General features: G+C 40.0%; 2 protein-coding genes across 4 annotated transcripts; one reads left to right on the forward strand and one right to left on the reverse strand.

Annotated features, from left to right (window-relative positions):
* Positions 1–81: 81 nt before the first annotated feature.
* On the forward strand, positions 82–9,065 carry LOC129827697 (START domain-containing protein 10-like). Its single transcript, XM_055888774.1, has 6 exons — positions 82–1,278; positions 2,519–2,666; positions 3,182–3,285; positions 5,806–5,923; positions 6,071–6,123; positions 7,298–9,065. Exons 1-6 carry the CDS (start codon positions 1,090–1,092, stop codon positions 7,511–7,513), a joined length of 828 nt encoding a protein of 275 aa, XP_055744749.1. The 5' UTR covers positions 82–1,089; the 3' UTR covers positions 7,514–9,065.
* Positions 9,057–15,052, reverse strand: LOC129827699 (PDZ domain-containing protein 11). Of its 3 annotated transcripts, XM_055888781.1 has the most exons (7): positions 14,952–15,027; positions 12,911–13,014; positions 12,660–12,800; positions 12,389–12,487; positions 12,010–12,070; positions 11,802–11,866; positions 9,057–11,727 (listed from the first exon to the last, which is right to left on the reverse strand). In XM_055888781.1, the coding sequence occupies exons 2-6, from the start codon at positions 13,001–13,003 to the stop codon at positions 11,832–11,834; spliced, it is 429 nt and encodes a 142-aa protein (XP_055744756.1). In that variant the 5' UTR covers positions 13,004–13,014; positions 14,952–15,027; the 3' UTR covers positions 9,057–11,727; positions 11,802–11,831. The 3 variants fall into 3 exon arrangements, with proteins under 3 accessions (XP_055744756.1, XP_055744755.1, XP_055744754.1); XM_055888780.1 differs by having other exon boundaries at positions 9,057–11,866; positions 12,911–13,013; positions 14,971–15,052; XM_055888779.1 differs by having other exon boundaries at positions 9,057–11,866.
* Positions 15,053–23,384: the final 8,332 nt, after the last annotated feature.

A 23,384-nucleotide genomic window follows, 5' to 3' on the forward strand; every position in this document is an offset into this window, starting at 1 on the left:
AATAGGATAAGCCTACCTTTACATACACATTACTTTAGAAATGTTCATTTAACTTCGTTCCTACAAAATGAAGAATGTCAGATTTGTTATTTATCAGCGTGGTCTTTAAAATATCTTATTTTACCTCTTTCTTTTTTATCCGTGTAATATAGTTTTACAGGTCAAAGGTTATTGGCCCTAATGAATGGAATGTTGCCTTTTGTCACTACAGTGCTGATCAATAGATGTATGTGCCTTGTCATGTAATCCACAATGCATTAGTGATAATTGTAACCAACAATGTGACCGTTTCTGTGCCAGGAGGACATTTTATTTTTGCATAAGATATTGTGCATTTACAATATACAGTATTTAGACTTTGAGAGTGACTTATTGGCCAAGCATAAACTATTTATGACTGATAGGATCAACGTTCTCTGTTTTCGAATTTACCTGAACGTTATAATTATTCCGAGATATCACCTATGGCTACAACTATTGAGGTGGCTTATTCTAATACCCAACAATAATTCATTAAGATTTGTCATATTGCGCACGTTACACATCATGAATAATAATATATCGAGGCAAAAATTTGACAGTGTACAAATAGCTAAATAAAACTCAATTGAATTAGCATGAGTCTGATTTAAATATAATTGAAATATATAGGTCTATTTAGCCTAAACTATGGCCTATTTATATTTAAATCTAGGGATACCATCATTCCCAATGTCAGCCAAGTTGAGCTAACACAAACTAGGAGTAGTTCTCATTCCAAACCTATGTGTGCACTGTGTAGACAAGAAAAGATTCTAGTAGACTACCTGTGTGCATTCCGGAAGCAGTGACGCGAGGAGTTATGCATTATTTTCGGCTGGACGCTGGGTGGGTCAGGAATCCAACACAAAAATCCAGTCTAACTTGATATGATAATTAGTGAGTATATCTGGATTGATCTCACTGTCATAATAGAACTGCATTTTGGAGGCAGGAGGATCGGACTGGATACACAACATTAATTCAGTGACTTTACTAGCATTGCCTTTCGCACTTGTTTTACTACTTGTTAAGTAGCTACCATTTTCCCCGTTCATTCAGAACGTTATTATGTCTCGAATTCTTTCGGGAATTATACCAGACGAGGCAGTCTTCACAGACTTCAGAAGACAAGCCTTGTCAACGGACAACTGGTACAGTAAATATGACAAGAACGGAATGGAGGTCTGGGTCGAGGTGGCCCCTGTAGCATCATCCCCTCAAGGAAACAAAAACATCCCTAAAGTGCACAAGATAAAGGTGAGGACACTTTGGCTTGACTTATCTGTCGATTTGATACACAGTAGTTTAGCCTAATGTTTTAGCACTAACACTAAACAGTATATGATCATGGATGAGTTGAGTTGTTTGACCAAAATATGTTCTATATATATATATATTATTTATTTTTTTCACCTTTATTTAACCAGGTAGGCCAGTTGAGAACAAGTTCTCATTTACAACTGTGACCTGGCCAAGATAAAGCAAAGCAGTGCACAAAAACAGCAACACAGAGTTACACATGGGATAAACAAAGTACAGTCAATAACACAATAGAAAAATCTGTGTACAGTTTGTGCAAATGAAGTAAGGAGGTAAGGCAATAAATAGGCCAATAGTGGCGAAGTAATTACAATTTATTACAATTTACACTGGAGTGATATATGTGCAGATGAGGATGTGCAAGTAGAAATACTGGTGTTCAAAAGAGTAGAAAAACAAATATGGGGATGAGGTAGGTAGTTGGTTGGATGGGCAATTTACAGATGGGCTGTGTACAGCTGCAGCGATCGGTAAGCTGCTCTGACAGCTGACGCTTAAAGTTAGTGGGGGAGATATAAGTCTCCAACTTCAGTGATTTTTGCAATTCATTCCAGTCAACTATATATAGTCAACTATATATAGTCAACTATATTAACAATATCCTGTTTTCTATTATGAATCCCATAGTCTGAATAGAGCAATAGACATTGCATTAAAGGACTAACTTTTACCCATTCCTGTCCTTTGCCTAACTTTTTCCAATGTTTCTCTATCGGGGCGCTCCACCCCTGTTCCTGGAGAGCTGCCGTCTTGTAGGTTTTTGATCCAACCCTAATCCAGCGCACCTGATTCTAATAATTAGCCGGTTGATGAGCTGAATACGGTTAGTTACAGCTGGGGTTGGAGCGAAAACCTTTCAGGAGGGTAGCTCTCCAGAAACAGGGTTGAAGAGCCCTGCGCTAAGTAGTCTTTTGACATTTCAATGTCCCTTGGAGACAGCGTAACACAGGTTTTCTGTTACACATTTCCACCACAACCCTTTTGTTTTTGTGTGGCAGCATTGTTACAAGAACACCTAGGGGTTTCCAGTTTTCCATGACCATTGGTTTATCTGGTGTCATATTTTATTGTAGTGAGTACTCAACAGATAAGACCTGATCTTGAGATGGAATTAATTTATTGTATTACTTCAATAATCAATTTACTTCAATGCTCTCTTTTGCTGTTTGGATTTCAGTGCAGAATGACCATAAAAGATGTGTCAGCCGCCACCATGTACGACGTCCTTCATGATGGCCTGTATCGCAAAAAGTGGGACCCCACCATGTTGGAGAGCTTTGACATTGCCCGTCTCTCCCCTAACGCTGATGTGGGCTACTACTCATGTGCGTGCCTCTTATTTTCTTGAGTTAAAAGTGCTATTCCACATTCCTCTGTTATTGTCTCTTTCTATACAGTGCAAAAACCTGACGGGTCAAATTTACTAAACGTTTGTGGTTCAAAGATGACCACAGGTGAAAATGTGCAGTAAATCTGGTGTAAAGTATTTTATTTACATTCCTTCCACTGTCCCAATGCTTTGAGGAACCCATTTCTCCATGGTGCCCCTCCACTGCGTCTCTGTTTCCATTGCCTCCTCTCTCACTGACTTCCATTACACTATATTGCATTGGTTCCATCAGCAGTTGTAGTGTACTTTTTATTCTGCCCTCAGGAGTTCAGATAAGGCATGAGAGAGCTGGTTTTGGAGTGTATTTGTAGTCAACACGAGAGTGCAGTTGCTGCCATTGTAGGTCTTCGGAATCTTTGGTTACCATGACAGGGGGGGGGGGGGGGGGGGTTTGTAGGAAAGCTCTCCTCAAGTAGTTTTTCATTTGTTGTTGTCCCTTTTGGTTTTCAGGGCTATGTCCGAAGCCACTGATGAACAGAGATGTGGTGACGCTGCGTTCCTGGAAGGTGACGGACGACGAGTATGTGATCGTTAACTACTCAGTCAAACACCTGGTACGTATGCTATGCACCTTCACCTCCTCGGTCTGTAGACTCTCTGGCTCTTAGCAACCATCCAGTACATACACCAGTCTGTCTCCCCTCTCCCATTCCAATAGTTCAATGGCAGTTATTGTCCTCATACAGGCCCTTGAAAAAGTATTCAGACCCCTTGGATTTCTTCACATTTTATTGTGTTACAAAGTGGGATTCAAATGGATTTAATTGTCTTTTTTGTTGTTGTCGACAATATACATAAAATACTTTAATGTCAAAGTTGAAGAAACATAAAAATAAAAAAAAAAGACTAGAATATAGTCATTGCATAAGTGTTCAGCCTCTTTGTTTAGGCAAGCCTCAATTAGTTCAGGAGTCAAATTTGACTTAACAAATCACATAAACAGTTACATGGACTCACTCTGTGAAATAATAGGGGTTGACATGATTTTTAAATGATTAAGCATTCCTCTGCCCCCATACATACAACATCTGTAAGGTCCCTCAGTCAAGTATTGAATTTCGAGCATAGATTCAAGTACAAAGACCAGGGAGCTTTTCGAAAGCATCATTAAGAAGGGCAGTGATTGGTAGATGGGTAACAATAACAAATCAGACATTGAATATGTCTTAAAGCATGATGTGGTTAATAATTATGCTGTGGATGATGTATTAAACCACCCAGACACAACAAAGATACAGTCGTCCTTCTGAACTGAGCTGCAGCACAGGAAGGAAACTGCTCAGGGATGTCACCATGAGGCCATTTGGGATTTTAAAACAGCTACAGAGTTCAATGGCTGTGATGGGAGAAAACTGAGGATGGATCAACAGCATTGTAGTGACTCCACAATAATGAACTAAATGACAGAGTGAAAAGAACACAAATATACTAAATATTCCAAAACATGCATATTGTATGCAACAAGGCACTTAAGTAATACTGATGGAAAAAAACATGGCAAAGAAATACACTTTTTGGCCTAAATGCAAAGCTTTATGTTTGGGGCAAATCCAACACATCACTTACAAAGAAGACAGCCTCCTTATTTTCAGGCTTGGTGGTGGCTGCATCATGGTATGGGTATGCATGACATTGGCAAATACTGGGGGGCTATCAGAATAAAAAGAAACGGGATCGGGCTAAGCACAGGCAACCTGGCTCAGTCTGCTTTCCACAGGACACTGGGATATGAATTCACCATTCAGCAGGACAATAACCTAGAACACAAGGCCAATGCTACACTGGAGTTGCTTACAAAGAAGACAGTGAATGTTCCTGAGTGGCCAAGCTACAGTTTTGACTTAACCCAATGAGTCCCACCGGTGTGATTTAAGACTTCTAACCCCTTTTAAAAATGGTGGTACCAACCATTAGTCTGTGTGAGACAAGGGCGGATCTCAAACGGGCCCGGGGCTGGGTCTTTTTTACAAAAATGTCTTTAGAGTCAGAATGGTTTGAGCTACAAAGTATTAAAGCTACAGTATTTCTGAAAAGCTGAGACACGCATGTTTTGCTCTATGACCCTCACAAGCTACACAAGTCGTTAGAAGCTAAGGGGTTCTTCTACATAGAAGATCATAGGAAATCCCAGGACATAGTGTCTATAATACTGTAATAAGCTCACATAGTTGCTGTCACAAACTCAACACAGTTGTCACTGACTAGTTGGATATTAATTTCCCAATGAGCAAACAATTTCTGTACTTACAACATTCACATACATTTTTCATTTTTAACATTCATCATTTTTATCCAATTTTTGCTTTTTTTGAATGCAACTGTTAATGTCAAATAGTTTTGTGTTCTACCTGTAGACCTGGTTGTCCTGAAAAGAAAATGGTAAAACACTTCAATGTGAAGCTAAATATAAGGGCTGGACATGCAGATAAATGAAAGTCAGAAAAAATGAACAGCTGAATTTCGCTGGGGTCTCGGGACTGATAGGGTTAAATCTGCTTGAAATACTATGGCAAGACATCAAAATTGCTGTCTAGCAATGATCCCCAACATCTTGACAGAGCATGAAGAATTTTGAAAACATTAATGGGCAAATATTGCACAATCCAGTTGTGTAAAGCTCTTAGACTTACCCAAGAAGACTCACAGTTGTAATTATTGCCAACATGTATGGACTCAGGAGCTGAAAACTTATGCAAAGACTATATATTATTTATTACATTTTTATGAATCTTAACAAAAATATATAAATTGTTCTTCCACTTTGACATTACAGAGTATCTTGTGTAGATTGTTGCCAGAAAAAAAGATAATTAAATTCATTGTAAATCCTACTTTGTAACACAATAAAATGTGAAGAAATCCAAAGGGTCTGAATTATTTTGAAAGACACTGTAGATGAGTCATATAACAGAACCACCTTGTGTATATTTAACAAGATGAGGTGGTTCTAATGTGGATGAAGAAATTATGTTTTTATTGCAATGTAACATTGTTACTAATAGGTACTGAATGTTACATCGGTCTACATACGCCCAAAATCTCAGCTGATTTGGTTCTTATTTCTTCCGTCACAGAAATATCCTCCCAAAAAGGACCTTGTGAGAGCCATCTCCCTCCTGACTGGCTACCTGGTGAAGGCCACAGGACCCAATAGCTGCTCTTTTACCTACCTCTCACAGGCTGACCCCAAAGGTGAGACCCACAGTCCACTGACCTTCTTCAGATCCTATGCTTCAGTTGTCTTTTCTTTATTGAAAGATATTTGATACAGGGTATGTTACACTACAGGTACCAAGAGGTGCTGTGAATATTGATTATTTGGTTTATTCTGTATTTCAGGTTCTCTTCCAAAGTGGGTGGTGAACAAAGCGTCTCAGGTTCTGGCTCCCAGGGTATGAATAATATCAGCCAACATTGTTGCTAATCTTCCTTCAGCTAAATTCTTTAGCTAAATTCTGTTTGACGACAGAGTTATAACTGGTTTTTAATTTGGTTCCAAAGCAACAATCAGCCAATACCTCTGTGTGTTTGTGCGTGTTACGGTGGTAACTCTTGTCCTGAACTAGGTAGTAAAAGCTTGCCATCTAAGAATATTGAGTGTGGGTTTCAAGTCTCTTAATTTACCATGGTAACCATAAAAAACCCACTGGAAGGCCCAGTCCAGCTCTGTTTGTTTTTTTGACATTTAAGTCTCTCAGGAAGAGAAAATGACTCTCAGCAGCCCTGTAAAACTTGTTCTTCTGGTTTCATAGCAGCATGAAACTATTCAGAGCAAGGTGCGTCTTTGTGTGCGAAACCAAGACTGTGTGTGTGGCTCATAGCTGTGATTGAATGGAAACCTGATGATTAATGATTAACAGCTAGCTGCTCATCTTAAATTCCACCCCACTTACGCTCATTGTAATATCATTACATTATGTATAGTGCCTTCAGAAAGTATTCACACCCCTTGGCTTTTTCCACACATTTTGATGTGTTAGTCTAATTTGAAAATTGATTAAATTGACATTTTTTAAGAGTGGTACTCAGTTGATATGTTGTTGGATTTGCCCCACCCATAACGCTTTGTATTCAGGACATGACGTTAATTTCTTTGCCACGTTTTTTAGCAGTTTTACTTTAGTGGCTTATTGCAAACAGGATGCATGTTTTGGAGTATTTGTATTCTCTACAGGTTTCCTTCTTTTCACTCTGTCAATTACATTAGTATTGTGGAGTAACTACAATGCTGTTGATCCATCCTCCATAACAATTGAATACTTATTGACTCAAGACAATTCAGCTTTTCACTTTGAATTAATTTGTAAACATTTCTAAAAACATAATTCCACTTTTACAATATGGGGTATTTTGTCTGTAGGCTAGTGACACAAAATCTCAATTGAATCCATTTTAAATTCAGGCTGTAACACAACAAGTGGAAAAAGTCAAGGGTTTGGGAGGTGTGAATATTTTCTGAAGGACTGTACATGCATATGACTCAGGGCAGAACTGTAAAAAAAAATGAAAGGGAAAAACTAGGCTGAGACTCAGCTCTCGTTCTGACGCACTCCTCTCTCCTTGTAGGTACTGAAGTGTGTGCACAAGGCGGGCCAGAGTTACCCAGAGTGGAAAGAGCAGAACTCTCCAGATCAGAAGCCCTGGTTGTACCCAGAGCAAAGCACCCTGCCCATGATGAACCCAGCTGAGCTGACCATCCAGCGGGCAGACTCTCTGGAGAACGTAGACGAGAGCTTCCAGCTGGATGTTCAGGAGAGTAACAAAGCAGAGGACAGCAGCTGAGCACATCTGTCAGAGGGGATGAAGCCTAGACAAGAGAGGATGGATGGACAAGCTCAGGCAGACCTAAAGACTCAAGTCCTCAACCTCTCCATGGCACACGATCCCAATCTTTAAAGTTTTAAGATCCACCCCCAATTTATTTTGTACTTATCCAGTTTTTGCCTTATAAACCACTATTTATGCCTCTATGGAGGACGAGAGAATAAACTGTTTACATCTGTTTGGCCTTATGGAGCTGAACAACATACCAACGAGTGGAAATTCTGGTTCTTCCCCTCTGCCTGAACTGATAATACAGCCAGTTTTTGCCAACGAACTGGGCCAACTCCAGACAATGCACTGGCAGAGGTGCTAGAAGGACTTGGTTGTTGATTGTTACGTACAGCTACTTTTAGAAACGGCAGCATCAGGTATTTTATATTACCAGCAATGCTTCATAGTTTTTTATACAATTTGATATGAGGTTTAGAATAATTCAGAACCAAGTTAAAGAAAAGCCAGGATTGGCTGTTTTGATTTCCTGAGTATAAATTAAAGTGACAAGATGTATTTGTGTATGATGTTATTTTATTTTTTTATTTGATGGAATACTTGTTTCTTGAGCTACATTGTATTTCACTATTGTCTTCATGACTGGAAACCATGAGTATGGATAGACAGAAAGTGCCTTGTCATTCTGTAGGTTCCCATATTGGTATTTATTGAAAGTTTGTGCAATCTGGGAGGGAGACAGTGGAATTCATTCCATTGCTGGTTATATACCCTTGGTATATATGCTTGGTATGTATGCTTTGGTGTTACTATAGGCACTGAATATAGGAACCAATGGTGACTTAATTAAATGGAAATATTTTTAGCAAAATATCACACATAGTATTTTAACAAATATACAGTGAATTGTATGATTTTTTTTGTGTTATTACCTGAAGAATCACCATCATAGATCTTACCCCTTTTAAAGTGTATTTATTTTCATGAAGTTACTGATAAGTAATGTCATGACAGAGCAAGCAAGGATCCTGAAGTTAGCCTTGCATATAGCTCTTGAACATGACTTTGAAGACAAATGTTTTTTTATAAACCTCAGATAAGGTTCACGTGTATGTGTGTGTAATTACAGTGTTTTGCTGTGACAGTCAGTCAACCCCCCCCAACAGAAACTCAAAGTGGAGCAACAAGTTATTCTACTGTGGTGTCACTGGAGCAATACAGGGAGACCTGTTTTTCACAGGAAGGGAGGGTGTTTGTGTTTCAGGGAACATATTGTAGTTGCATTAACCTACATGACCTGATTTAACCTACATGACCTGATTTAGCCTACATTACTTTTTTTTTTTTACCTTGTCAGCTCGGGGATTCGATCTAGCAACCTTCCGGTTACTGGCCCAACGCTCTAACCACTAAGCTACCTGCCTCCCCAACCTGATTTAACCTACATAACCTGATTTAGCCCAGATTAAGCTTCTGTAACCATGTCATGATTCTTTCATTGAAAGAGGAAACCAAATGTGTCACAGAAGATCAAATAAAGTTATAGCAAGGCTTGAGAGTTTAGACGTGTTTAATTTAGTGTTTTACGAGAGCATGATCTGTGAAGTGGGTCACAGGACAGAAGATAGAGTTGACACAGTGAAAACAGGTTCTACTATCCTGACTCCATCTTTAGGGTCATTAATGGACGAGTGATTTAATGGATAAGTGATTTATTTACACTATCTAATCTATTTTGACATGTTAAAACAGAAATGGAACTCATTCCGTGCTGACATTTTATAAGTGATGGACCATAAACTACGGCACAGGAAACAATGTGATTTTGTTTAATGTATTGAGCTTCATACAAGGCAAGTATTAATTTATTTGAGATTATGGTGTTGCCATAGTTGAATGAAGGATGTTGGCACCTTAATAGTCGACACGTTATGTCAAATATAATTTAAGTTAGTTAATAATAGTTCTACATAGTTTTTTTGTGTAATAGTAAGTCTAGAAAAATGTTATCTTAGATAATCGAAACATTTCATATTAAATGTACTTTAATATGAAAGTTTATATACTTTATATACTACAGTATCAAGGCATTATCAGGTCCTCGGTCCATTATAACATTTTTTGGAATATCATTCAACTGTGTATAAATATATATATACTGAACAAAATTATAAATGCAACATTTTTTTTTAAACAATGTAATTTTAGAATAAGGCTAACGTAAAATGTGGAAAAAGTCAAGGGGTCTGAATACTTTTCGAAGCGTGTGTATGTCTATAAACTCAGCAAAAAAAGAAACGTCCCTTTTTCAGGACCCTGTCTTTCAAAGATAATCGTAAAAATCCAAATAACTTCACAGATCTTCATTGTAAAGGGTTTAAATACTATTTTCCACTCTTGTTCAATGAACCATGAACAATTAATGACCATGCACCTGTGGAACGGTCGTTAAGACACTAACAGCTTACAGACAGTAGGCAATTAAGGTCTCAATTATGAAAACTTAGGACACTAAAGAGGCCTTTCTACTGACTCTGATAAACACCAAAATAAAGATGCCCAGGGTCCCTGCTCATCTGCATGAACGTGCCTTAGGCATGCTGCAAGGAGGCATGAGGACTGCAGATGTGGCCAGGGCAATAAATTGCAATGTCCGTACTGTGAGATGCCTAAGACAGGGAGACAGGACGGACAGCTGATCGTCCTCGCAGTGACAGACCACGTGTAACAACACCTGCACCGGATCGGTACATCCGAACATCACACCAGCGGGACAGGTACAGGATGGCAACAACAACTGCTCAAGTTACACCAGGAACGCAGAATCCCTCCATCCCTCCTGTCCGCAATAGGCTAAGAGGCTGGACTGGGGACTTGTAGGCCTGTTGTAAGGCAGGTCCTCACAAAACATAATCGGCAACAACGTCACCTATGGGCACAAACCCACCATCGCAGGACCAGACAGGACTGGCAAAAAGTGCTCTTCATTGACGAGTCGCGGTTTTGTCTCACCAGGGGTGATGGTCGGATTCGCGTTTATCGTCGAAGGAATGAGCGTTACACCGAGGCCTGTACTCTGGAGCGGGATCGATTTGGAGGTGGAGGGTCCGTCATGGTCTGGGGCGGTGTGTCACAGCATCATCGGACTGATCTTGTTGTCATTGCAGGCAATATCAACACTGTGCATTACAGGGAAGACATCCTCCTCCCTCATGTGGTACCCTTCCTGCATTGCTCATCCTGACATGACCCTCCAGCATGACAATGCCACCAGCCATACTGCTCAGGAATGTCAGTGTTCTGCCATGGCCAGCGAAGAGCCCAGATCTCAATCCCATTGAGCACATCTGTGTCCTGTTGGATCAGAGGGTGAGGTCTAGGGCCATTCCCCCCAGAAATGTCCGGGAACTTGCAGGTGCCTTGGTGAAAGAGTGGGGTAACATCTCAGCAAGAACGGGAAAATCTGGTGCAGTCCATGAGGAGATGCACTGCAGTACTTAATGCAGCTGGTGGCCACACCAGATACTGACTGTTACTTTTCATTTTGACCCTCCCCTTTGTTCAGGGACACATTCCATTTCTGTTAGTCACATGTCTGTGGAACTTGTTCAGTTTATGTATCTTGTTATGTTCATACAAATATTTACACGTTAAGTTTACAGAAAATTAACACAGGTGACAGTGAGGGGACGTTTCTTTTTTTGCTGAGTTATATATATATATACACACTACACACACACAATTTGGGTAACCAGTTTAAAACCTAGTATTCATAACGCTCCGGGTCAGAGGTGAGTGAAAGCAGGTTGGTTAACAAAAGGGCTGCAAGCTTTTATTCCTGTCATCACTTAATCCCTCGATGGCATATTCAGTGATAACTTCCCTTAAGAATGTGTCCCTTTGACATGCACTGCAGTTGACGTAGTTTGTTTTCTCTGGTGTTGATGCTTAGTGCTTCTTTTATATGCAGGGGACCTGGAGCATTATGGTATGTAAATAGTATACATTACTCTATGTAGTGTCTTCAGTACATGACTCACTATGTAAATGAGTGAACACCTGATATAACAACATCCTTTCAGCATCTGAAGCAGTGTGCATCGTTTAGTATGCAGAGGGGGAATGCAATGTCTTTATGTGGTCCTGGGGTGTAAATGTGAATGGATCCAGTTAGTCATGCGGTCGTCCATCCTTAGGTTGAAACGGAGGACGGGGGCTGTAGTCTGTGGGAGGAGGACACTAGTGAAGTGCAGGTCTATCCACCAAGGACATCAACTCCTACAAGACGGACACTCACACACTCTCTCCCGGGGAACTCTTCTGCCACCTAATGCACAGTCCTTTCCTTCTGTCTCTGGTAGTCTATGGGAAACAGGAAGTTATATAACAACCGTTATTAAAACTTCACAGGTTGGAGAGGAGAAACTGAGGCAATAATGGCGTCAGATACAATTTAGGCACCTTCTAAAATATTAGATGGCGGAGCAGGTGATGGCAACACTTACTGTAGGGAAAGAAGCGCACCCTCATCAAAATCTCTCTGGCAGTCTTCAGAATCTCAACAGCCTGAGAGGAGAAAAAACGTTTTCTATGAGTGACAAAAGTATGCCCGAAGTGTGAACATTTTTATAAACATAAGTTAGTGCTGCGGTACAAAATTAAGTAATGAGATTTATCAAGAGGTATAGTGTGGTGTGTACCAGAGGAGGCTGGTGGGAGAAGCTATAGGAGGATGAGCTCATTGTAATGGCTGGAATGGTATCAATGGAACAGAGTCAAACACATTGTTTCCATGTGTTTGGTACCATTACATTGATTCCATTCCAGCCATAGTCCTTCCCACCAGCCTCCACTGGTGTGTACATTCTACAGTACATCACTGACCCTCGAGTGCTCTATGTCCTGGAAGTCCACCTCATTGACAGACAGCACCTGATCTCCCTCCTGGAGCTCTGCTCTGTGGGCGTCCGAATCTGGGACCACCTATCATACACACAGAGAGAGATGAAGGAGATAGGAGAAAACAGAGATGCCAACATTTCGGATCCTTAGAAGTGTAGGCTAGGTAGATCAGCCCTGATTGGGCAGTAGCACCAGCCTCATCCTCTCACACACACACAGCTACATCCTCTCTCTCTCACACACACACACACACCTTGGAGATGAAGATGCCCAGCTGAGAGGCCTTGCCCCCACGGATGTTGAAGCCTAACTGTGCCCCTGGAGGTTTCTTCAACACGATGGTGCGTGGCAGGAACTGTGTCAGCTCATTGTTGTAGTCAGGATGGTGGATACGCTACACAGACAGACACAGAGGGAACATCGTTGAAGATCTGTGGTGGCGGCGCCCTAGACTGAATGTTGCCAGTGTTATGACAGGGTATGGATGTCATGTCAGGCTCATACCTCCTGCGGGGCTATCCATGCTGGGGGACTCTCGTAGGAAGGCAAAAAGACAACTGGGAGTTGGTAGTCATCATATGGGATTTTTTGGTCCATGGTTTCAAAACCTATTGGTTAAAAAAAGCATAGGCAATGATCATTACAGCACGCAATAGTCTCTCCAAAACAATATTTTATGTCTGTTTGTGGGACACTAAATGGCGCTGCATGGTCAATCCGAATGTCTGCATTGGCCGTGCAGCATTTACGGTGATACGACCTATGCAGAAGTCAGGGCATTCATACTTCTTGCACTTTGCGGAGCAGCACAGAGCAGCACAGAGCTGTTGTGAAAGATGTTGTCAAGAAAGTGAGTTTGTGTTTATACAGGACCTCTCGCCTTCATCTACTGTCAACCAATTTAATTATATATATATATATATATTTACCTTTATTTAACTAGGCATGTCAGTTAAGAACAATTCTTATTTACAATGACGGCCTACCCTGGCCAAACCCTGACGATGCTGTGCCAATTGTGCGCAGCCCTATGGGACTCCCAATCACAGCCGGATGTGATGCAACCTGGATTCGAACCAGGGACTGCAGTGATGCCTCTTGCACTGAGATGCAGGGCTCAATTTGGCATTGTTAACAGTTGCGTCGCTGCACTGTTAAAACATTTGAGAAGCGCACGGCGATGCGATACAGAGCTAAATTTGGCCTCTGCGTACCTCCAGATCAAGCATAAATTGGCTCTTAGCGATTTCAATGAGGAACAATTCAAGTGTGCTGCGTTGTTTTGCGTCAATGCTTAATCATCGATTCACGATTTTGCTGGGGTGCAACTTACTTTTTTTCAAAAAGGGAGGGGTTAATTTGGTCATGGACAGGCGAGAGGAATTCAGAGACCTTATTCTGCGCTGGCAAAATTACAGATGTACAGGCAATTTGGCTAAATAAAATAAGGCATTAAATAATCACAGTAGGTTTGCCTCTGCAATAACAGTATAAGCAAGACAATAACTTATTGAACAGGGACTCAAATCAAATTCCATAAACGCTACTGGCTCAGCCATTAGTACCTGCATTTTTCATGTTCGCAACATGTCCTGACATTTTTTTTAAATTTATTCATAATACAAAAAACGTACATTGCTACATCAAACATGTCTAACAAAACAAAACACAAGTATTAACAAGAAAATACTATCATTGCAATAGTAACATATTATATCTTTCATGTCAAAAACATGGGCAGTGTTCATAATGGTAAATAAGTATTTTGTAAGGTTTTCCCAAAATTCTGACACAAATTTACATTCAAAGAACAAGTGAGACAGATTCTCACCTTTTTCACAAAAAACGCAGATATCATCAATAGCCACAAATTTGGATATCATAGAATTACATGGATATATCTTATGTACAATTTTGAAGTGCACTTCCTTAACTTTGTTTGGTATACTGTATTTGTAAGGCCTTAACCATGCATTTTTCAAGACAATGTCAGGAATAAGCATGTTCCAGAATAACTTCCTCTCGGTGTAAGTTGGTTTAGTGAATGAAGAATTTCTCTTATAAATTTATTACAACAAGTTCTCTCAAGTAAGTTCACGCCTTCCAATCTGAGTTCTGGAAAAACGTTGTGATCATTCCCATAACTAAGATGAGTTTTCCTTAGTGTAGTTAGACCACTGGGAACGGCTTTGATCACAGAAATATACTTTCTGAAAGGTATTGGAAACTCTTTCAATGTTATAAATTGTTCATATGTGAGAATATTACCCTTGTTGTCGAAAAAATCAAGAACAAAGTCAATATTCCTCTCATGCCAGCTGGGAAGCGTGTCCTGACATTTGTTGTTCGCTAACGTTAGCTATCACCAGTTAGCTAGCTAGCTTTGGCGGTGATTACAAGCTGAACCATCGTCATTCTGACAAAATAACGCAAGTGTAGCAAGTAAACTACAGATTACTTTAAATTTTACAATGAATCCAAAATATAAACACCGTTATTTTTTAAATGTAATCTACTAGCTACAAATAGCAACAAACAATCTTACCAGGCAAAAAGACAACTTCCCCTACAAGCCACGCCCTACTGACGAGTCATGGGTAACTGCATAGAAAATAATAAAACTTTATTGTCCACCAAGGATGGAATTGTTTCTTTAGAATCACCTTCCATTAAAAGGGTCACATACGCATACACATTTAAACCAGTCAGTCCATAATTTTGCATACACCAAAAACATTGATACATTCACTCACAACCGACCGCTGTCCCAACTGCACTGGATAGATAAGTACATATACTGATACAATTTAGTTTGCATTTCACAGGCCAACAGCACAAGGAACAAATTAATGTTTGAACACATTCTTCTTGGCCATGAGCATTCTGAAGCGCTGCCCAGAGGGAAGCCTCTCGAACTGAGGGTGGAAGCGGTCGCCAATGACAGCCAGTGCCTTCTTTTTGGTTGCCTTGTGTAACAGACTGCTCAAACCTGCCTATGGTCGACCAATTACTTTGCTGACTGTGTTTACTATTCTGGTCAGTTGAGTGCCTGGAAGTGGGCGTGTCAACAGAAGTAGGTGTAGAAAGTGAATCAGCTAATTGGAAGATTTGTTTTCACTTAAGACCGTGAGCCAATCGGACCTGGGAAGAGAGCAGACGGACAGAAGATGGCGGAAACAGGTTTTGTTTGAAACTAGTGAGTCGAGTGAAGCTAATAGTACAGAAAATGGGAATGAGGGGGTTATAGTGACAAAGAAAACGTGAAACGAGAAGTAAAGCTATGTTGGAAAATAAGAAGCCACTAGAATAGTTTTTTGATCAGAGTCAGGGTTTTGAATGAATGCTACGTGGGAAATCTGTTTAACGTCTCCAGGAAAATCTGGAATGCGTTGGAAGAAAGTGTGGAGTCGGGGAGAGTTACAAGAAGTGGTCTTATTTAGATGTTTTTGTGTGTCTGCGGAGCAGAAGAAGCGTGTGTTAAGACTCAAAAAGATATGGAGTGGAATGTTTCCTGTATGGATTTTCGTATCAGGGCTGAAGTGGAGGTGAACATGCACCTGATTTCTTGGAGTGCCCTGTTAGGGTGAGGGAGAATGAGGTGACAAGGGTAAGGTGTGTCCAGCCTGTCTCCTATCTGGAGGCGGTGAAAAAATTGGAAGGAACGAGTGGCAGGGAAGAAGCAATGGTAGTAGAGCCACCAAGACCAGTGAAAGGGGTTCTCATCAATCGAGGGATAGTGAAATGCTACATGTTAAAAAGGTGGACTTTGTATTATTTATTGCAATGGTCATAAACTGTACAGCACAAGCGAAAAGGCGCGGTGACCTCTGTGCAGAGGCCAGATCAAGGCCAGTGAGCTGGTGGAGTTTCCTCAGGAAGAAGAGAGCAACCTCCAAAGTGGAGACTCTAATGTCTAGCCTGCTCAGACCGCACAGTGAGGACAACAGCAGAAAGAATCTGGTTATCTATACTTCATCACTCTACTGGAGGTCCCTCTCTGGGAGGAGGTGTTCAGGTTTGTGGGCCTGGACGGCACTGAGCCAGAAGAGGTGGGTGCAGGTCATCCAGGAGTTTCAGAGCAATGCACCCGGCAGCCCATTATTCATTTTTCTTTCAATCAAAGCCGGAGGTGTGGGGCTAAACCTCACACCGCCTCATGCGTCTTCCTCATGGACCCAGCCTGGAACCCAGCAACAGAGGACCAGGGTATGGACCGCTGTCACCGCCTCGGCCAGAAGAGAGACATTGTCATCACTAAGTTCATAGTGAAGGACTCCGTTGAGGAGAACATGGTGAGGATTCAGAAGGAGAATCTGGAGGGGAAGGCTTTCGGCCTCCTCAGCGAGAAGAAGTCACGCATAGATGATGTCAAAACTAAACGGACTGGCTTCTCCACCGACCATTTACACATTCTCCAAAATAGGAATATTGTTCTGGGATGTAGTAGAATTTGGCGGGAGAATTCCTTTGGTCTACTGAGTTCCTTTGGTCTCTCTCCCATACTGCATGGTCAGGGAGACGAGTCTCTGCAAGGAATTTACGACGTGGTTGTAAAGTCGTAAAACTGGGTGAGAGAATGCCAAGAGTGTGCAAAGCTGTCATCAAGGCAAAGGGTGGCTACTTGGAAGATTCTCAAAGATAAAATATATTTTGATTTGTTTAACACTTTTTTTGTTACTAGATTATTCCATATGTGTTATTTCATAGATTTGATGTGTTCACTATTATTTTACAATGTAGAAATTTGTAAAAATAAAGAAAAACCCTTGAATCAGTAGGTGTGTCCAAACTTTTGACTGGTACTGTATGAGTTTCTTCTTTCTTTCGAACATGGTCAAGTGCTCAGTTAAGATGCCGAGACACGGTGTGTGTGTGTGTGTGTCCATAACATCTGCTCCAAACATAAGCCTGCATAGGACTGTTGGGGTCTGATGAGAATGAATGGAAATATCTCTGTATAAACATGTTGTCACGTTCTGACCTTAGTTCCTTTTTTGTCTTTATTTTAGTTGGTCAGGGTGTGAGTTGGGGTGGGCATTCTATGTTGTTTTTCTATGTTTTGTTCTATTGTTATATTTCTATGTGTTTGGCCTAGTATGGTTCTGAATCAGAGGCAGGTGTCAGTCGTTGTCTCTGATTGGGATCCATATTTAGGTAGCCTGTTTTCTATTGTGTTTTGTGGGTGGTTGTTTCCTGTGTTAGTGTTTGCACCATACGGGACTGTTTCGGTTGTTTGTTTGTACTTTTGTTATTTTGTTCAGTGTTCTGTTGAGTTATTAAATATCTCATTATGGACACTTATAACGCTGCACATTGGTCCGATCATTGCTACTCCTCCTCAGACGAAGAGGAAATCCGTTACACATGTATTATGCCTAGATGGATTAATTAATAAAGTTGGTATAGGGGTGGTCCCCAGTAGGCAGATGACACCCACATTGAAAATAGATAAATTAGGCTAAACTCCAAAGATCAGCTAGATGAAAGAAATGCATTTGGCCTATCATCCTTTCATACCTTCTGTGCTTTTTGCCTTTGTAGCTTACATGTTCATCTTGGCCAAGAGCACAGGAGAAAATAATTTGTGAGACCATTTCCAACAGAAACAAAGTGTTAAATGTATTCTGTTGAGCTTTTAGAGGTTAGAAGTGTAGGTAATGTTGTTGAAAGGACTTTAAGTCTCATTAACAACTCTCACGTCAGGTCAGTTCCCTCCAGGGTTATTATAGTTTTGTGTTTTCATTTCAGTTATATTTCAGATCCCATTTACTAGTTGGAATTTTATCACAGTTGTTTTTACATGATTTAGTTTTAGTTTTGGTGTTAAAGAACAGAAAGTAGCCTATGCTTGAGTTTTTATTTCAGTTAGGTTTCAGATCCGATTTACTAGTTAGATTTTTATCCCAATGTTTATTTTATTTAGTTTCAGTTTTAGTTTTGGTGTTAAAGAACAGAAAGTATCCTATGTGTGGGAGTCTTGGAGCCATACACAGTATGTGTTGTGTAGCGTTTGTGTTTTTGGAGATGTCATGTCTTGCCACTGTGGGGCAGTAATGCATAAGGTGATGGCTCAGGTAGGTTAGGTTTAAAGGTAGACAGATTCAACAGTAGTAGTGGGTCAATTTCCGCAACAACCATATTGCTTTGAAACATGAGGCAAGTATTGTAATAATTCATAGTTACACTGTAATAACAACATGTACTGTAACTAACTGGTGGTAACTGCAGTCTGTATTTGATATGGGTAAAATCCATATTAAGCTTGCAAACTTTCACAAACAAGTACTTCTAACTTGGAAACTCATGTACAAACACAATTTTTCCCCTCATAGGTATACAATCTGGAATAATAAAGACATAAAATACAAAAACAAGTCTTTGTTTTTCCAGAACTGGTTTGACAACAACATTATTTGGGTTAAACAATTATTGAATAATGATGGACAACTATATGATTATCCAGAATTTATGAGAACACACAATGTTACATTCACTCCTGAGGAGTATCAAGTTGTTGTTAGAGCTGTCCCTAAAGGTGCTATTCTTGAATTCTGCTATTCAGAAGATTTTGGTGTGAGTTAGAAGATTTTATTTTAAAAGAAACAACTATTAATGTTAATTTGAAATGATATGACATGGACCTTGATTTAACTTTCATTTGTTTATCTTTCATTATTCTTTGTCCATAAAATGAAGTGGGCAGAGAACAAACCCATTTTCACATTATTTAAGATAGAATTTAAATATTATTTTGAAATTATCAGTAAATGTAAAAACAAAAAAGCAATACGCACCATGAAAGTATTTAACAAATTGAAAATTAATCTTGATATGTAACACTGTTAGGTTTATGTACTCTTGTTTGTATATTTCAGTTTTTTTTGTATTTGTTGTGTTTATAATAAAAATATTTGTATTTTTTTTAAAGAAAGAAAAACTTCAGTCTGTAATTACAGGGGTGTAACAATACCATGGTTGTTACAAATGTTAAAGTTTCCGATAACATCCCAATGCACCATATTCAGCCTGCAAAAACCATGTGATAAGTGTTAGCCAATTGAAAATTTACCAACTCTGCACTAAAGGTTTGTGAAATTCTGGATCCTTGGGATGTCTCTACCCCATTGACGTTGACGTTTCAAATGGTTACGGTAAGGGTTACGGTTAGGGTTTAGGGTAGGGCGTCCCAAGGATCCCGGGATAGCCCCGAATTATGGTTAAAATTGTGAGATAGTAATTTGTGTTGGCCAAATTGTAATAATCTTGGTTGAATAATGTTTTATAAATGCACTTAAAATGGTCATAAGACAAACCCTGAAAGAGTTTCCTTATTGAGGAACATTCTCACAATTGGATGTGATGCATTGGTGCAATTATTTATTTATCACATCACGTCAAGATCTTGCCAATCTGCACAAAAGGCACGAAATAATGACAACCTTGAATGTGCCCACATGTTGACATTGACATAATGTAACAGTGTGCAAAGAACTGGGTCAAGAAGTTCAGTGTGCAAAATCCAGACATTAAAGATTGCCACTAAAAAAACTAAGTGTTGTAGGTCAAAAATGTCAAAATAGGAGAGAGAAAGTACGTTTTCCATGCAATTTGTTAAGCGTTTTTGGATACATGAATTCTGCATACATGAATTCTGCTGGACGATTTAGCATAGGTAGCTAAGATTAGCAGTTGTTTTTGTTGGGCCTACCAACTAGGCTAGCTAGCTAGTTTAGAATAGACTTTCTATGCAATCTGTGGAGTTGTTTTGGATTAGTTCGAAAGGCTAGCTAGCTAGCTAGTTTTCTAACCTTGGCTAGCTAGCTAGCTAAAACTGGCAAATATGCTATGGTCGCTACTCGCTAGATACTGTAACTATCTAGCTAGCTAACGTTAGCTGAGTGTGTGACACACAGGCCAAGTACAATAAAATTAATTAGGGTAGAACAAAACATACAAAAATGCAGTCATAAAAAATATACAAACATCACAATTATAACATGGGGCATTTATGGGAGGTTTACTACATAGGACCACAATGGAGACTAGATTTTCCAAACTATCAGACATTGTTTATGTTTTAATGACCTTGATACTGTCTACAGAAGCAAACACTTCTGATGTGAAGGTTGATGCTGTTTATAACAACATGCTTTTTAGATCTAAGTTTCTATTTTACGAAATTTGATTGTACAAATACATCTGATTGAAATTATTTTTTCTGCCTCGGGTCGCTCGTAAATTGTAGCCTACACCTTTTTGTAATTGGAGCGCGCCCGAGTCAGGAACGTCTGTCTGCACACAATTAAGTTCAACATTCATCTTCTGCTGCCATTTCTGTCAAGCCGTCTACACATACAGTTTGACGCATACTTTCGATAAATCCTATGTATACACCACACCGAACGCACTGCAACTGCCTCTGCAACGCAATGCTGCAAGGCAAACGCAGCGTTTCTTTGGAAATTAATGTAATTCTGGTGTACCAATACAGTGAGGCTGTCGGTGTGTTCGAAGCATGGGTGAGAAGCGGTTGCCCGATTGGAAAACCTGATGGGCCGTGGGAAAATCTACATAGTTCTACACAACGTCGACTGTTCGTTGCACACCTGTGCTGAAAGACCTCTAATAACAGGCATTATGTATCTGTTACTGTGCCTGCTCTTTGTCGTGTAATCAAACTTGTATGTATGTGAGTAAAATAACAACTAATTGTGTATCTTTATGAAAACCCATTTATTGCTAATTTGACATTGCTTCAAATCCCAAGCCACAACAGAGAGAGACACTTTCCTCATGGATCCTGAGTGGCGCAGCGGTCTACAAGCATCGCAGTGCTAGAGACGTCACTACAGACCCGGGTTTGACCCTATGGGCGGCCGATTTTATAAACATAGCGTTGTGTTGGCCTCTTGCATGTTAATGTCAGAAGTCTTATTTCCAAAAATAGACATGATGAGAATATGGGCCAATACGACAAATGCAGACATAATGGTTTTATCAGAAACTTGGCTAAAGAAATCTGTGTCAAATAACTTGATTTCTATTGATGGGTCCGCGGTTTTTAGAACAGATCAGTTGAGTAAAGGAGGTGGGGTTGCAATCTATGTGAAATCCAAGTTTAACACCTCTGAAATTCTCTCGATTACCAAAGCCAAACGTTTTGAATTGGTTGCGGTTAAAGTGAATGTATATAAAGACTCCCACATCACTGTAGTCGGCTGCTACATACCCCTTCGGCTTCGGGAGACGCACTTAACTCTTTCTGATGTCCTGCACAGGTTAAATGACTCTGAATTCATTATTTTAGATTTGAACTGGGACATGCTTACATCTGTATCAGACTATTTTAAAGATCTGTGTGACTCTCTGAATCTCGCTAATTTAATTAATGTGCCTACAAGACCGAATCCCAGAGCACCTAACAAATCAACGCTATTTGACGCTAGTCTAACGAATACCTCTCACAAATACACATCGACTGGGATATTCTGTAATGATGTCAGTGATCACTGTGCAATTGCTTGTGTTAGAAAATAAATAAATACCAAAGTCAAACCCCATTATATTTTTAAAATACATTTTAAACAGTTTGGTGAGCAAGCGTGCTTACATGATCTGTACTATAATATTGACACAGTTAAGTCTGATTCCCGATGTTGACCGTTGCCTGGGACTATTTTTATATGAAATTTGTGTCCGTGTGTGATAAGCATGCCCCTGTGAAGACATTTAGAATCAGTGGAAGGGACAATCCTTGGTTTTCAGAAAACGAATTAGAAAGAGAAATGTCTCTTGGGCTCAAGCTAGACATACAAATGCTCCTGTTGACTGGGCCTCCTTCAGAGCGCTAAGAAACAAATATACATGATTGATAGGCCCTTATGTGAACCATTTTAACTTTGAGCCTGTGTCTTATGCTGAGGTCTATAAAGCACTAAAGGCAATAGATACTAAAATTCTGCCGGTCCAGACAATCTGGATCCCTACCTCTTAAAGATACCAGCTGGTATTATTATTGAGCCTGTGGCTCATATTTTCAACCTGAGTCTCTTGACCAATTCCATACCCAGCATTTGGAAATCAGCTTATGTCCTCCCACTGCTAAAGGGTGGAGATCCCTCAGATACTAATAACTATCGTCCTATCTCTAATCTCCCTATCCTGGCCAAAGTCTATGACTCCGTAGTGAACTCAGTTAAAACACTTCTTATTTGAAAAGAACATACTGAGCAGGGTTCAGTCTGGCTTTAGATCAGTGGCACAGCACCACAACTGCAGCTATAGCAGTGGCAAATGACATCATAAATGCACTTGATAAAAAGCAAGGCATTTGATTCAGTTGACCATGAATTGTTGCTAGCTAGTAACATTGGTCTCAGAGAAGGGGCAGTAAATTGGTTTAGGAATTATCTTTCTGACAGAACGAAATGTGTATATACTGACAATCACAAGTCTAGCTTTCTAGAGATTAATAGAGGTGTGCCCCAGGGTTCCATTTTAGCTCTTGTGTTGTTCTCAATTTTTATTAAAGATTTGGGAAATGGGATGCAACCAGCAAAGTTCCATCTATATGCAGATGATACAATCATATGCATGTGCTCCTTGTCTGGTTCAGACTGTTGAAGAGCTCCAGTCACCGCAGGCTTCCCTTTATGGTCTCAAACTGGTCTTGAATGTACATAAAAACAAAATTCATGACCTTTACCAGAGCTCGCACTCAGTCAGAGAATGTTAGCATTGTCACATCTGGTGGCTTATCCATTGAAAATACCTAGGTATATGGTTGGATAACAAGTTGTCCTTTAAAGTTCATGTGGATAATCTTGTGACAAAGCTTAAATGTAAATTGGGTTTTTATTTTCGTAATAAGGCTTGCTTCCCGCTTATGGCTAGAAATTAGCTTGTTCAGGCCACTTTTCTCTCTGTAATTGATTCTGGTGACTTGTTGTTTATGCATGTAACCTCCTCTGTCTTACAG

This window comes from Salvelinus fontinalis, chromosome 29 (genome assembly GCF_029448725.1).
Source record: "Salvelinus fontinalis isolate EN_2023a chromosome 29, ASM2944872v1, whole genome shotgun sequence".
NCBI classification, from domain to species: Eukaryota; Metazoa; Chordata; class Actinopteri; order Salmoniformes; family Salmonidae; genus Salvelinus; species Salvelinus fontinalis.